The 17,097-nt window shown below is 42.8% G+C and overlaps 1 protein-coding gene across 3 annotated transcripts in view; it reads right to left on the bottom strand.

Moving 5' to 3' along the window:
- The window catches only part of DENND5B (DENN domain containing 5B), a 118,752-nt gene that overhangs the window by 34,490 nt on the left and 67,165 nt on the right, over positions 1-17,097 (bottom strand). For all 3 annotated transcript variants that reach the window (XM_076340660.1, XM_076340665.1, XM_076340674.1), the window contains 4 exons: positions 10,558-10,745; positions 6,623-7,156; positions 4,980-5,211; positions 2,730-2,880 (listed from right to left, as the gene is read on the bottom strand). In XM_076340660.1, coding sequence (XP_076196775.1) covers positions 2,730-2,880; positions 4,980-5,211; positions 6,623-7,156; positions 10,558-10,745 — 1,105 coding nt within the window. The remainder of the gene's footprint in view (positions 1-2,729; positions 2,881-4,979; positions 5,212-6,622; positions 7,157-10,557; positions 10,746-17,097) is intronic.

Here is a 17,097-nt window from a genome sequence, read left to right as displayed (position 1 = left end):
TCTTGAGGGGAGGCGGGAGGAGGCAGCAGAGTGACAGAAGTGGGGCAAGGCACGCTGCCGAGCACGGCTGCGGGCTGACAGATGAAACATTACTAGACTTTGCTTCTGTGACAGACTTCGGTGTTTTAACACTTGCACATGGTAATGTGATCAACACTTGCTTCCATCTGCGTTTAGGTGGAAGTGATCCACTATGACTGTCAACCCCTCCTCTGTCCCCAAGGCCCTGCTCTCCGTGCCCAGCAAACAAGAGCCAGACACCACCTCTTCCAAACACAATTTCTGCCTGTTTAGGCAACGTGGTTTTCTGGGATCACATACAGGATCAAGGACTAAACAAACTAAAAGTGCTTGGTCTTTGCATTGTATTTCTGATTTAGATATATTATACGTGTAACAGCCCTTCCCTACAGGAAGGGAATAGCTAGATAACATTGAGCTGTAGTTATATATTTGTTAGTTTATCAGAAACTTTATCAGAAAGGGAAGCAATAAAAATCTGATTGCTGACCAGTGAGGACAGATTTTCATTAAAACAGCTTTGAATTGGTTTATTTGCTACTGTCCAACAACAATTGACTGTAACATGGGAACGATTTTTTTTTCCCCCTGCAAATACACTTCCTTACGACATTCAGGACAAAATTTGCTACGCAGAACCGAAGTCTGCAAAAATAATTCTGATCTACATAGCGATATCCTTTGCATTAACTTTATGACCACACGCAATAGCTACATGTGAAGTGCCTGGGAATGTAGCTGAAATGTTCTCTTCCCCCATCCCCACATGCAAAGGCCCAGTCCCGTATGCAAGTATAACACACCCCCAAGAAGCATAGACTGGGAAATTCAAATCAATGGAAGGCTATACTTCAATTGATTTTGTGGTCAAAAGAATTAGGATGTATTTGCAGAGAGCATGAAAAGGCTATCTTTTTTTATACGTGGGTGTAAATTCAGCAGAATTACATGTCTTAAATGAGAGAGAGAGAGAGAGTCCTCTCAGCTGCTCACATAAAAAGCCAGGAAGCAGAAAGATAGAAACAGATGGTCTTGAGATTTTCCGATTACAAACCTTTTTGACAATATACAGCTGGAGGAATTCCAAGCGTTTGTCACTTTGACATCGCTTTGCAGTAAGTAATGGGATTTTGGTACATACAAATTCTGAAACATGCTGCAATTTGAAGACCAAAACCAGCTATCTAAATCAAAATTATCACTCAAGGAGTTAAAGTCACATTTTAGAATAGGTACCAATCTAACAGAAGCATCTCAAAAGGCATAAGGAAAACTATTTTTAACTTGATGCTTATTCATAGATTACTAAGATTCTGCAATAGAGCCAGAAGATACAAGCAACTTTGAGCAGGCTGGGCACGCTCACACTGTTGCTGATACTTTAAAACTGAAACCTACTGTAAGGATAAGAGGCAGACTGCTAAACACGGCGTCCCCCAAGATGGAGAAATCCTCAATTCCTCAAGGGAGCATTACCCGTAAACTTTTGTCTGGGTTTGCAAGAAGACTGCAAACAAAGAAACTTTGAAATACGCATTCCTCCTTTTTTTTTTTTTTTTTTTTTTTTAATTTCTTTTAAAGAATTACAATTCTTTAAACATTTAATGCTTAAGGGTATCTTTATCATTTGCAAGTCTTATGCCTAGTAGGTTATTAAAAAGGGATTAGCTAGCACTAGGGTGCACAAGAGGTGTATAAATAGAATTGAGTGGGCACCTCATACAGGAGCTCAGAGCAGTGTGTGTGCATGCACTTGTCTAAAACAAGAGCTAGCTTTAACATTTGGACAATTGTAGGTTTTGGAGCTCTCGGATTTATCTCTGCTCTCATTTTGACCTACCACAGAAACTGGAAGCAAGGGCCTGAGCTAATAATTTTATGAAGCAGTAATCATTGATGTACAAATCTTCCATTTTTGAAGGGGGAGAAAAAAACCCTCTTTCCTGGGTTTTGAGGGAAGAACAAAAAAAAAAGGTAACTTACAACACTTACTTTACATTATAACTGTATAAATGTAAAGTGTATTCGTTGCTCCAGGTTCTCATTTTATACTAGGCAAAGTAACTATACAATGACATACTTGATTCCACAGCTATAGGCGCCCCTACCTTCATATGACACTACAGAACCCTATCAGACTGAGAAGAGTAATCCAGGTACAGAACCACATACTTTCTACCCTCACCAAGTTATTCTTCCAGGTTATTCCAACGTGGAAACTAAGAGAGCTATGAAAATCTTTGGGGCATGTAATAATAACTAAAGAAGAGACAGGAACAGAGTGGGCATTAATTTCATTCTGCATGATGATGATGTGGAGGCTTCAATACCAACATTTCTTTCAGAACCTGAATTTTGGCTTGGGCTTCCAAATTATCCTATTCAGTGCAAAACAGCGAGGAAACGAATTTTAAATTTATTACGACAACGATAAAACTAAAAATATGTATGAGAAGACACAGTACTTACCACTCAACAGAAAACAGTACTGACGAATCTTCCCAAAACCAGAGCTAACATTTTTTAACATAACCCAAACTATGGCTGTAACTTCAAAATCACAGCCCGAACAAACCAGAAGTGGAAAGAGTTGCTAGGGTTCATGAAACTAGCCGGAAGCCGTCCAAAATTAGGACTACTGTCCAATGATGTGAATCTTTTATATGAGAAACCTGCTTTCAAATCCAGAAAATAAAACCTGTCCTTACTTGTTATTGGTAGGTCCCGTTGCCAAGACGTCCGATTGCAACTTCGGGAAAAATCCTTGTTCGTACTTCCCTTGGCCGATCTTCATATCAAGTAAGTGCGGGTGGATGGCTGTGTGATCGATCTTCATCAGCCGCTGCTCGATGGACTGGGCTGCAAGTTACAGTCACAGGTGAACAACCGTGTTAGCAAACCGCCTGAAGACACGTGCTACAACAACAGAAGCGGTCATGCTCCGATCCCTGAAAATGCTCTAGGAAGTTAAATAGTGACTTTAGACCCAGAAATCTGTCGCTTACAGAAGTCATGAAACATCTGCGCTGTTATTTTGTTATTTTGCTTTTAGTTTCTTCACCCAACACAACTAGCATCGGCACAAGCAAGTTAGCCGTTAAGCAAGCAGGTCTTTATGGGAACCTACGAGATGGGTTACGAATTGGCAAGAGCAGTGCAATCTTTCCCTGCAATTCAGTGTTTGGCTTTAACGCTCCTTTGGTAGAATGGAGGCCTCTGAGGCCGGCTGCAACTCTCCGTGGGGTCGGGCACCTCGCTTTGCCCCAGACACATCTCCTTGGGCAGATGCATGGGGGGGCGATACCCGAGTTTTGTGAACATCTGGCACCTATAAAGATCCTCCTCCTGAAATTAGATATGCCAGTACTGGATGACAGGCCTTCAAAAAGCATAGCTAACTGTAGCAAGGCCTGAACAGCATCAAGAAGAACAGATGCTTGGAAACAGGGGAGGCTACAGCAAGACCAGAGAGGGCTCGCTGGGAATCTCGGCTCTGCTGAGACTAATGCGGTTCAGTCGTTTGCTTCAAGTATGTGAGGATTTCATCTCGAACCTCGAGCAGGATGAAAACAAAATCTGTCACCCTCTCAACATTGAGTCAGATGCACTGTGAAGGAGAGGGGAAAGGAGGTGTATGGGGGAAATCAGCATTTATTTAGCAACTTTAATATTCAACTCTTTATAGCCCATCCATTAACGGGCAGGCCCGTTCTTTTCAGCATATCACGACTAGTGAATAAATATGCAAAATGTGGAAGCTAAATCCATTTTCATCTGTCAAGAACAACACAGAACTCATTTCCTATTTTATAAAACTGTGATGGGAAAGAAACTGTCATAAGATTTACATACATTATCATTAGAAACTCAGCAGCTTTTTTTCCCCTTAAAAAAAAAAAAAAAAATCGCTTCATATGGTTTTATTTTGGAGAAAAGGACTGGGTAGTGTGGGGTCAGAGGGTTTGAAGGGTTCCGAAAACAGTAGGTTTAACAAACAGGTGCTGGATCGGTGCTAGGGTCACATATATTGTGAATGGTAAATATGAAGGAAAGTTGGTATTACTATCAGTTTGCTGCTTTTCACAAGACAGAAAATGCGGTTCCGGTGCCACAATATCTACCAAAACTAGACGCTGAATAGACAGTCGACCTGCAAATTAGAATTGGTTTTAGATAGAAAAAGTTAAGCAGACACAGGATTTCTATTTCTGCCACATTTGTAACAAGTAAAACACTCTGAAGGAATTAAACAAACAAACAAAAAAACCCCATGAGAATTGTGCTCATTAATATGTGTCCCAACAAATTTAATAAGAGTATAATTTCCCTGTATTACTTGGAAATGAAATAAATACTTGCACAGTAAGAAACTCAAGTATAATTTGAAAATGCACCCTGTGACTGTAATGGAAAAAAATCCAAGTCTTCAGTACGCAGCGTACTGTTCATTAACACTCAGCATCTATTGCTGGAGCAGGATTGCCACACAGGATTGCCACATGTCTCCGGCATCCCCCGCTGCTCTAACCAAATGGCATAAGGCAAAAAAAGGCCTCTTTACGGAAAGGGGGAGACGAGAACAGTGGAGCAGACACCGGGGTTCGGCTCCTTGGTGTGGCTGGCACTGGTCCCACCACCACGGTGAAGGAAAACTCTCCTGGCAACAGAACAGGAGCTGCCTGAAATGAGAAACGGTGAACCCAGCTCCGTGGTTTGGTTTGTGTTTATTAAAGGCACCAGCCTAGGAGAGCTCGAAGGGAAGGCAAAGGCTCCTCCTGTTTTTGGTGTTTAAAAGCATGCTGAAGTTTTTGCCTAGGGAAAATAAGGACACCGCTGAGTCCTCCTCAGGTAGCTCTAGGGCTTCCTCATCGGCTGCAACACTCATATGACTGAGGGCCTATATTTCTTTGTGGCTGACATTGTACTTTTGAATATTTTACTAGCCCGTCTGAACATACCTGCTTCTTTCAAAGTGCTGCATTTCTGATAGTTGGATGTCCGCAGTGCAGGGGCCCTTACATTATATAGCCTTATTTTCTCAATTCGGGAGTCAAAAACTCGCAGAAAAGGGTCCTTCTCTTCCCACTGGGAGATTATCTTATTGTCTATGAAGGTTGCAAACATCTGTGTTTCGATGAAGTGTGAAAGGAATGGGAGGTAAGGCTCGGGTTGGTCCGAAAGGAAGGAAGCCTGAAATACAGAACAGCTCTTGTTAGTGCCACGTTCCCGTCCGGCGTTGACATGACAAGCCATCCTGTAGCAGAGAACCAATCCAGCAGCCAACCGGAAGGCTTGGACCAGGCTTCCCCACCACAGAAACACCTCTCAGAGAGGTGTGAATCCATCTACAAAGGGGTTTGGTTCGCGGGTCACCTCTTCGGTCACAACTGTGAGAAATAAGCAGTCGGGGAGGCTTCGTGACAGCTAGAGTAAAGGGAATATGGAGTTACTGAAGCAGCGCCCGTGCTGCCAGCTTTTTCAAAGCAGCCTAGCAGCTACCACCTGCAGGAATGAGCCCTGTGCAACCCACGGCAGACCACCACCACATGTGCCCACTTGGGACCTCTGGTCTGCGCATCCCTGCTTGGGACCAGATCACTTAAGGTGTCACACCTATCAAGGGGTGTACAGTGCTCTTCAGCTAATGCTCTTTTGTGAAGTTATGCAGGGCAATTAATCGTGAATTTCCAATTAAAACTGAGTGTGTGCCTAAGTCTCTAACTAAGCTTTGAAAACCCTAACCTTCTCAGCCCATTTTATTGTAGAAGTACTAGCAGAGATTGCCTCAACAACCCCCTCCTTTTGAATGCTGCACTGTTCAATGCCTGAATACAAACAAGACCAATAAAAGGCATGGCAGCATTTTTTTGATCAAAAACTGACTCAGATCAGTATTTAGTCTGTTCCTGACTGTTTACCCTTCTATCCTTCTCCTTAGAGAAGGACTCGTATCTGAAAAAGCTGATGGCTAAGAGTGCTATCTACTTTGCAGAGTCACTCAGAAATAACTGTGCAAGCTTCCCAACATTTCTCATTCCTTTTGCTAGCCTACAGACTCTTTATTTCCCCATTTCTAATCTTGGCTTCCTTTTCACTCTTGTGTACACACCACAATGGAGTCATAACAGTACTCTTCTGCCATAACAGTCCTCTTCTGCCATAACAATGTGATAACCTTCTACAGAACAACACTACCCATTAACAAAAAGCTCTACTGTGAGATTAGGAAACAAGACAGACTGGGTTTGTTTTTTGTCTCCTGTGTGCACCTTTCCAGCAAACAAAAAAGAAAGAAAGAAAAATGTCACTTTCCATTGCTACCCTTCCACCAAACCCACAGGAGAAGCCCCATCGGCTGGGCAGAAGCCTGCCAGCTTGGTTCATACAAGCCAGGACGGCTCTGACCGGCTCAGTGGATCTACACCGATTTACTTTGGCAGGCGATCTGGCCTTGTGTAATCAAAACGGACAAATCTCTCAGTGAGGCAGATGAAGAGCGGTGGATTAAAGAGTACCTAGGCTATATATACACAATATAGCTATTCTCCCTCCCTCCCAAAAGCACTTTCAGATGGAAAAATTAATACACGGCTATCTTTACTTTGTCAAAGTTTTGCATTTGTTCCCTGTTTGTCAGCCACGACTCCATATCAGGGGCAGCCTGAATGACGAAAGCCTCGTAGTCTGAGAACATCTGCGTGAAGCGGTTGGCGAAAACCTCGCGGAGCTGCACGTTCAGTTTGTAGTCCCTCAGCTCCACCTCCTCACATGGCAATTTCCCATCCTTCTCCTTCTCCGCGAGGGGAGCTGTGATGGTCATTTTTTCCATTGTCACACCCGTTCTCTTGGCGAGGGCTTGCAGGCGGGCGATCGTCTCGTTGCCTTTCAGCAGCTCGTACATGTTGAGGGCATTGCCAGGGATGTTCCCATTCTTGTCGTTCACCAAGTCGCTAAGAACCAGGTTCTTGAGTTTGGTGGCGCTGTCGCTGCAGTGCAGGTTACCCTCCGGCGGGATCCCAAACTGCAGGAGAACCTCAGAGATTTCCTGGATAAACTCCAGCTTGTTGGGGAACTGGGGGAATTCCTCTGGCAGTTCGATGAAATGGTTATCAATGTCTACAAAGCACAAGTTTGCCTGAAATAAAAAGAAAAGTTTCAAAACGGATGCTCAGCACTGAATTTGCTCCTCTGCTAAGTAGCCCTATTTTCCCAGGGTGCTTCCAGACAGAAGGGTAAGAGCACACATATGCAGGAGACCTTAGCTGTGTTGCCTAGCCCATGCCATTTCAGACTTTGGTAAAGCTGAGGGCCAACTGGATGGCAATGATTTAATGAATAAATAAAGCGTCCTGCCCTCTGCTGTTCCCCCATGACTTGCAGATCCCAAACTTCCCACTACACAGATTTGGTATACCCTCCCAGACCAGCCAAGGACACACCAGCAAGCAGGACGTGCAGCACCACTTCTCAGCCCACGTCAATATTATTTGTGTGAATTATCGCATCTCAAGGGCACGTTTATTTTACCAGGATCCAACTGCAAGAAGCCTCTGTAGCTGTGCTACCGAAGAACGAGATGTTCAGTGAGATGACACTGCTACGAGCAAAGCTACAAAAGAGGGTCCCATGCAAATCCTTTGGGATCATGTCTGAGTATAGCTTGTCCGCTGGAGGTCAAGCCCTATTTCTCCACTCCCCCCTACCCCCTGTTTTCCATGGAGGCTTTTAATCTTGGTGATTAAAAATCTCTGCCCAAGATTTAAACAGAGTGCTCTTAGACAGCTTTGCTACGAACGGAGATGGATCTCAGCCCATAAGATTAAAGTTAAGTGAAGACATGAATCTAGCGGAGCAGATACTTTTACTAGGAAAGTGTCAATGGAGAGATGGAAGAACCCTACATAAAAATTAATTACATTGCAAATGCACCCTCAGGAATAATAGCAGAATGAAAACCAGTAATTGATCTTATGAACTGCGGCTTACATCTGAAATTCTCTGAGTGTACTGTGCTGAATAAAATCTTAAACCAGGTCAGATTCCCAAGGTGCTGAGCTCTGAAGGGTTTTACACCCTGGCATAAAGCTGGAGAACGAGAGATGCAGGAACCCACAGCGCGGCAGCAGCAGGTCTTTGTTAGCCTGACTTGGCCATTACCACAGCTCCTCTGCCTTCTCCAAGGCACTTTTACTATTCTTTACTTCTCACCAAACACCGTAGACTAATCTTCAGATTATGTGAACAGAAAGGACTTATTTTCCTCCTTTTCTGAAAAGGTTAATTTTCAGCAGGACAATACATCCCACAGCAAACATGTTTATAATATATTGGATATTTCAGGGACATGCTTGAGATCAATCACCTTTCACATAGATACTTTAAAGGGTATTAGGATTCCCCTGGTAAAGCAGAAGTGTCCCTTCAGCTCACTTTTTCGTAATAAATTTGGACTGTACAAAGAAAAGCATTTCTTCATACAAAACAATTTGCTTTACTTAACTATACAGCTATTAAAGAGTTGTGGTATGCATCAGTACGGTTCTTTAGCTCAGGGACTGTCTTGTTATATATCAATATTTCATTTCAAAGGCTTTTTAATTTCAGCTCTGCATATCATGTACAAAATTTGAAAAATGAGATTTGGATTCAGAAAACCCTTGGGGAATTGGTCTCACTTCTCTCTTCAAAAACATCTGGTGATTAAAGTTAATGCAGAGAGATTAGTAACCTTAAGACAGCATGATGGCCAGTCGTTAGAATTTTTATCTCTAACAAACAAATGGTTTATATTTAGATCAAGAGCTTGAAAAGCTAGCCCCTGGCCTGAACAATAAAGGAATGTTAAAGCGAACAGCGCTTCATCACTGCTCGCATGTTGAAGGATTTTCTATTTTTTATTGTCTAGAGGAATTGGAGATTCAAGACCTTCCCTGTTCAATACCCCTTCTTTCTTTCCCTTTCCCACAGTTACTGGACCTGTGGTGTTCATAAATGCTGTGCTGGTATTTTTCACTCATTTGTTAAGCATTGTAACGAGGGGGGGGTTTCCACCCCACTATTACTCTTCCCTCACTGGCGATATTTAATTTGTTATTCCAGCGATACTGTAAGCCCACCACATTAAAATTTTAATTTAAGGAAAATGACAGCTTAATCTGCTAACTAAAAGCATATGACTAGTAATTTTAAAAATCGCAGTAATTATGTAATATTAGCATGGTTTTACTGAAAAGCATAGCTAGATACCAGCTTTGTTTCTGCGCCAGTGCAAATTTCACGTGATTGGGCCATTGTATCCATGAGGTAAGACTTGATTTACACTGTTATATGCCACCAAGGCTAAGAATCAGTCACCTCCACCTAATACTTAAAATAGACCTTTATTAAAAACCGTATTATCCTTGCCCTGTGTTTATCCCTGCGCTTCCACATACAAACTCCCCCTCCTGCATATCCTCCTCTGCTGCTGCTCCCACCTGCCTTCTCAGTAAGAGCACCTATTCGCAAGTCTTAGGGACTCTACCCCCAGGAGAGGTCCCCGCATGGAGCTGGGCACAGCGGTGCCACCGTCACGAGATGTTACAGCCATACAAACAGTTATTCTTAGGGTTCCCACTGATCTTAAGAAGAAACCCAAATTAAAATGCATGGCATACTCAAGAGATGGGCCCAGTCATCATCTCGAGTGCAGACAGGCTAGCCATATCCCAAAGACTTTGCAGTATGGAGAGTGATCAGTGACCAGGTTAAAAGGCAAAGCAGTTTTAATCATCTTGGTCAAATTTTGAGGAGAAAAATCTCCATTTCACTCTCTACCACCAGTGATTTTAACACCTAGATTAGGAGGACGACCTTTCCTTCCTTTTTTTCTCTGCGGAAAACGTGATAGACCAGGCAAAGTTTTCACTTCCTATTGCATGGGAGAACAGATGATCTTCAGTCCAAAAGACAAACATTGCATATGTGTGTGTATGCCCCTAAGTGGTTCACAGGCACGGTATTAATGCAAATCTGGCTCATTTGAGGCCAGGATGCTGGTCTAGTAATAGACCTCGACCTAACCAGGAACACGTGGGCTCACCCGTGGGTGGGGCGAGGCTGGCAGGACGGGGCACGCTTCTCATCAGCAGCGGGGGGACAGGGACAGGTTTATACCATCTAGCAACCGCACCCGAGATCCAGTTTCACAAAGACCATGCCCAAATGAAATGCTCTTTAGCCCTCTATTGATAGGAGTGCGACACTGACAGGAGTGACAAAACCTAGTGAAACGTGTGGTGTAGGGAAAGCAGAGGAACTTTTGGCATCACAGCAAGAAACAGAAGTATTTAGAAGTATAATTAGTGGCACTCATTAAATTCAGAAATAGACCGAGAAGGACCGTGGAGGCTTTCCCCACTACCTCACTCCTGCTGGCAAACAGTCTTCACAGTGCCTGAGAAGCCTCCTAACACCAGGCATGGCATTTTCCAGCAGGGATTCACACAAATATTAATAACGCATTTCAGGATAGCAACCCCAAAGGCAGAGACTGACCTCCTGAGGCAGCTCCAGCTTGGAGCGGTCGGTTCCCTCCTTGGACTGCAGCCCCATCAGGTAGGGAACGGGAGCGTCCAGAAAATGCAGGAGAGAGGCAGGAAGGATGGGGACATACACGTGCTGCCACTGAAACGGGAACAGCAGCGTCGTGATCCCCTCCGCCACCGTCATCAGACGCTGATAATCTAGACAGGGGGAGAGAGAGACAGACATTGAATTATCTTTGTGTTTCGCTTTTGAAACCTGGTTGGCAAGGACATCAGTGACAAAACAAGTCAGAAACCATGTTTATATGGTAAGATGTTCTTTTGAAAATAAGATAGTACTTCAAAACCTTAAACATTATTTAATGCGTCAAAACTCATTACCCCCAGGAAGAAACTGCTGAGCATAAATATTCATATCTTATCTAGATCTATTCTGTCATTAAATTCATTTATTAAAAGGATACTAAAAGTTCTCTCTACAGTACAGGATAATAATACTCTAATTCTATAAAAAGTATGTATTTTTACAAGGGAAAAGGAGGAGAAAGAAGTGAACTTCAAGGAAACATTGTGGTTTCTCGCTTGCTCTTGCCTGCCTGCTTCTGCTCCACTTGCTACTACTTCTGAGGCTGAGTGTACTTTCCAGAAGACTCGCCTTGGCCACATACCAGCAGAAGTTTACAGTCCCTAAGTATTTAAAAGCACTGCTTTTAAGTAAAATCCAAACAGAAGCCTAATAGAAATTTAGTTCTCAAAAATATTCTGTATAGCTGGCATATTTATATTGCATTAATTTCCCAAATTTGTATTTAATCCACTAGTTCACTGCTTTGCAATGTGTTGGTTCAAGTAGACACATCGCGCATTATTTTTGAAATTAAAATTTAATTTGATCCAGCTGAGCTGCAGGAATATTTCAGAATTTGGATAGCAAATTATTTCTCAACTATCCAGCTAGCATGATGCGATACCACAACCTATTAATATAAATGAGGGAATCTAAATTTGAGAGCAGTTTTTAAAAAAAAAAAAAAAAAAAAATCACATGTTGGTGTTAAAGAGACGGTCATCCTTACAGTGAATCTCAAACTGCAGACAATCCATCAGGAAACAGTTAAAGACCCCTGGGTCTTGTAAGCTGCTGGTGAATGTGAAACCAGATGACTACTTCTACTCCATATTACAGCAGCTTCTGCATTAATAACAACTCCCCCCAAATTTCTAAGAACATGAAAGTACTTAAACCCCAACTCCTTAGCAATCTTGACTTATCATGAAGAAGCAGCACATCTCATTTAATGGTAGCGGTTAAAGACAGAAACACCAAAGTACAAGTTTGTAAGTGACTTTGAACTTGCATGAGGTGCATGGCACAGACAAGCGGGGGAGTCAGTTCCGATTCCCATCCTGGGCCTCCGCCACTTGTGAAAGCTGCTCTGCACAATCTGCAAAAGGGGTTGCTCCCCCCAGCTTCAGTGCATGGGTATGTCGCCAGTAACCAGCAAGAGTGGCAGAAGGGATGTCCCCTCTATGGCTGCATCCAAAACCAGTTCTCATCAGTGCCAGGCAAGTCTCGTGAGCTTTGGCTTGAGCAACCAAAAGATTTTCACTCTCACCAAGGCCAAACCCAGATCCTTGGTAACACTTGGGTTGTTGCCCATCTCTCCTAGCCCCTCTGCCCCGCTCCATGAAATTAAACAAAGATACATGTATGAACACTCTGGTTTTGAGTCGGGTAAGGTTTTTTTCCCTATAGCCCTACTGACTGCTTTTGCCTGGATAGGAACCCAGCCTGGCCCTTCCTGTTTCCTGAACAAGCCAGCCTGATACCCTGGCAGACATCAGCAACAGCAGAAGTGCTGTCATCTGACACTGCTCAGCTATTAGGAGGTCACTGGGAAGATGCACTTGAATAAATATGCAAATTAAAACAACAAATTGCATAACCCATTCTCCTTCTTGCTAGCACTCCTCTATGGAAAACCAGCCTCGATCTGCAGAAGGTCAGCTGGCAGGGCAAAAACATTTTTCATCTTGTCTTACTAATAGCTAGTCACTCAATCTTCAAAATTATTTTCATGCATACAAGTCAGCCTCAAGGTTACACCTCAAAACCATTCCTAGCTACAGATCAGCCATTATGAATCTCTCCCTATGCAATGGTCTATAATTATACACGTTCATTGGCTGTCTTGTTGAGAAGCACTTATACAGAATCAACTTACAACATCTACTGGTGAAGCTTAGGCATCTCATGACACTTCATAACTCTGAAAGCTTTAAAGGTTAAAAAAAAATACAGAAAGTAGCATGTCTTAGTATGCACGAGACAATTTCAAAGTCTGTTCTGAACTACATAGTCATATGAAATAACAGGTCTTCACAGCAAAGTTGCAAGTATCTTTTCGCACAAGGGCATTCAACTCTGGAAATGTGTGCTCACTCTTCTTTGATGCTACTGATAATATTTAACATAGTCACTAGCACAAGTTTTGAAACCAACTTACTATGAGGAAAGCTGTTTTTAAAAAAAACTAGTGATGACCAAATTATTAAGCTAATTGTTGCCATTTAGCAATGTTTGTTAGCAATTAGCAGAGATAAAAACAATTCTGTACCCAGCAGTTTTCACTGAAGAGGAGGAAGTTCCCAGTTCCTCCAGAAAAATAATTTAAAATAAAACACCTGGAAATGGTTCTTTTGATATTTCTTTAATGAAGTAAGAAACTCTAGTTACTATGTATTTACTTTCAAGCCTGTACAAGATTAGACACCTATCCTGTAAGGCATAAAGTCTTTTCTGATGGAGAGATTCTTGTACCTATCAGCATTTGAGGGAAGCTTATGTGGTTACTGAGAACCACCTGGAAACAAGGGACTCCTACATTTCCCCAAACCAGAAAGAGAAAAAGGGGCGGCAAAACAGAAAAAAAAGGAAGGAGGGAAAGAATGGAAGTGGATGGAAAAACCAGGGTTTGTATAGACTGTGTGTGCTTGCGTCAAGGGGGACAGCATTTCCAGATCCTACCCCACCATCACTACTAGACTTTGATAACAATCTCCAACTGCAAGCCATGTTTTGCCTGTTATTTTATGAATGAGAGGCCCAGGTAGAAAAACTATTCTCTGATCCTACTCCCACCTTTAGAGCTAGAACAGGGGATTAGATAGTATTCACCAGTTTAGGAAGTGTCTTTTGAGAAAGGCCTGTTTGTTGAGCAGAGCGAGGACACAACAGTCCTGTTTCCCATCCATCTGACATCAAGAAACATCCGGAAAATATACAAAAAGTAAAAACACTGTCTGGGTGATATCCACAGAAGGTCACAAACTCAGAGTGATGAATGGCTCAAATCAAGGCAATTTCCTGAGATCAGTGAAATAAATCCGTTCCTCTTTCGGGGCTCACCCACCTCATGTGGTGTATGCCACGCTGGATGCAGTGAAAGGCCCTGCGATGCCAACAAGGCTAATACTGGCTGCTTTAAATGCATGAGCACAAGGTCGCAGCCCATGGCTGGCCCACAGCAGCAGCTGCTGCCACCAGAGCAAAGATTTGATCTGTGCAAAATCATCCCTGGGCACAGAAATAAGTAGAGGACAGTAGAGACCTAAGCTTGGGGCCTCCTCCCCTTCTCTGTGCTGTGCAGCCCGGGACAGTGGAGAAAGGACCCAGAAGGTCTGGAGACTTACTGAACGTCCCAAACACCAGACATGTTTCTCTGCAGTGTGTAGATGGGCTTTTAGCTTTAAATTTCTCTTATCCTGGATCTCCTTTCCATCTGATTGCTCTACCTCTCTTACTTGCATTGCTATATCCCTCTCTTCCTTTCAGTTTTCATTTCTTCCCACTCCCAAAGTGACAATAGCTTACACCACAGTGTTTATTTTGCTTGGCAGCTATACCTGCATCCCTCGCCCTGCCTTCTTGGGACAGAGAACTATCCTGCCTTCTCCAGGACAGGGAACATCATCGAGCACAGCCCCTACAGCAAGTTCTTCACGTTCAGAGTTAAATCTCTAATTTGTACACAGGACATTTTCCAAGAGAAACTGCTCAGGGAAGATAATCCCAAGGCAAAGTGGCCCCTACTGCTTCTATTGCAACTGCTGCCTCTTAACAACTGCTTAGCTGGATTTGGCACGGGTCTGTCTCTCACACTTAACCTTCTCCCTAAGTGAAGAAGAGGGCAACAGAGTCAAGTTCAAAGACTCTGGATCCAACCCCTTGTTCTGGCAGCATCTGCCAGGGGCCCTTGGCCAAGTCCCTGCATCTCAATTCCCTGTGCAGGGCAAGTAACCGCAGCGGGGACCCGCTCTGCCATGGGTCAGCAGTTCTGCTGCACGAGCACCATGTTTCAGCCACGCTTTAAAAGGTCTGGAAATACTCACATGGCTCGCAAGGTACAAAGTAATGCTTAAAATGCAAACCCTGAGAGATTCCTGTATAATTGTGAATCACTGTTTTGCGCTAGAGATGGAAATGGTTTCAGCATTTGAACATCAACTCACTATAAATGTTTTTCTGAAAGAGGACAAAATTTGACAAATATTTGTCTTGATGTTGATTCTCCATAATACAATAACAGGACAATAAACAATCAGCACAGTATCACAACAGATACTGTGCATGCAGAAGTATCTATCCCAAAGAGCTTAAAGTCCAAACACAGGCAGCGACTGAAAAAACAAATCCAAAATAATCCTTCTCCTTTCATTTTACAGATTGGGTATAGAAGCTCTGAGATGTTAAGCAATTCACAAAGCTCAACATAAAAATTGCTTTTCCTGCTACAAAGGAGTCTGATATCTCAAAATCTTTCCCATGCTGCAGCAAAGCAAAACCAAGATCCTTTGAGAGGGGAAAGGGACATCAATGTTACCCCTGCCCAGAACAGCTAAGACCTCCCTCATTCAGGTGCTACCTCCAAAACAGGTTCAAATCTTTGGTTGTAATCAAAAAGGAGAGAATTTCACCTGGGACCTTCTCAGCAAACGTCCAACCACAGGATTTTTGAGTATAAGGCATGTGTAAGAGGACACACACACACTCATTCAAACTAGAAACGGTGTTCTTGCTGTGATCAGTACGGTGTTATTCCAGTTTCAACACACCCAGCCTTCCTGATGAAACAACAGTTTGGCAGTTTCCCAACTCTCTGTTCCAGTAACCTACCAAAGGTAAGGTAGAAAGCCTACCGCAGAGCTGGAGTCTCAGCCTGGATCTTCTAAATCCAGTATGATGCTTTAAAAATAGACCATGCTTCCTCTTTCTTTTCCTTTTTAAGTCCCATTTTACATAGAGTTTGAAGGCACTTGGAAGCATTTGAAAAGATGGGTTACCTGGACATCACTTCCTTTCCTCTACTGCTTTTTGAACATGCATAAAGTGTAACCACAGCTTTGCAAAGCCACATATTTAAAGATGTATCCTGGAAGATGATAATCAGATGATGTTCTCAAAGAGTACCTTATCAAAAGGAAGAAAACCATTCTAAGCAATAGTTTTAAACAAAACAAAGCCAACAACAGAGAAAATAAAATAAAATAAAGTAAAATAAAATAATCAATGAATCTTAATGAATAAGAGCTAATTCTTCAGAGGGAAACACCTGAACAAGCTTTAAAACATTCTTGTGACTAATAGCTTTTCCACATGCTACCTCTTCAGTTAAAGTATTACAAGCAACTGCTGTTCAGCTGCTACTTTTTGTAACAAGATGTGGATTAGCTGAGCCAGGTATATTGGAAAAACTGGAAAATAGAAATTAATATTTTGCTCTGAGCGTGAGTCAGGAATGGCGCACGACAGTTACGAGACCTGTCTAGTGGCTCGGTACCTTCAGGTCTGTAATGTTTATATATAGCATATTGCAGATGAAAAAGGAAATCTGAAATTCACATCTGAGACAAAAATTGTTTACGAAAGCAAAGGTTTTCAAATCAGATCTCAATAGCTCCACGGAAGCAATGCATATAAGTCTTGCAGACTTCAAAGCGCCCTGGAAGCTTCCATCTTTCATCTGGTTTGTATACTGGCAGCTTCGATGACTGATAAGCCAGACCAGGTGATTTTCAAGAGACGTTCAGATAAAATGCACAAAAATGCTTCAGGAAATATTTATTCGCCACAGAAATCACCTTGCACCAGTCCTGCCTTCAGGGCACTTGGACAGGTCGGTGTTGCAGGGCTATAACCAGCAGACCATCCTGGGGAACGACCCATGGCATCTCAACGCCCTTTATCCTCAACAGAAGAGAGGATTTACCAGCGAACGACACAGCACATGAATTACAAGATAAAAGCAGAGCAGCAATTTATGCAAATCTGAAGACACATATTTTCTTAAACAGGATGATCAAGACTAGCCTGCATCTAATTGCCTGAACTAAGAATGAGCCTCTCAGCCTGGGGGTCAGCTCTGCCCCAAGGGAAACATCCCGAGGCCGATATTCACCGAGGCCATTTCTTCCCATTTTCCCTTGTTGGCAAACACTTAATGGAAAAAAAAAAATCACTTCCACTTCAATAAATTTACATTTATACGAT

The sequence above is a fragment of the Aptenodytes patagonicus genome, chromosome 1 (assembly GCF_965638725.1).
Source record: "Aptenodytes patagonicus chromosome 1, bAptPat1.pri.cur, whole genome shotgun sequence".
In the NCBI taxonomy this organism is placed as follows: Eukaryota; Metazoa; Chordata; class Aves; order Sphenisciformes; family Spheniscidae; genus Aptenodytes; species Aptenodytes patagonicus.
This window is presented reverse-complemented; position numbering and strand designations above follow the sequence as displayed.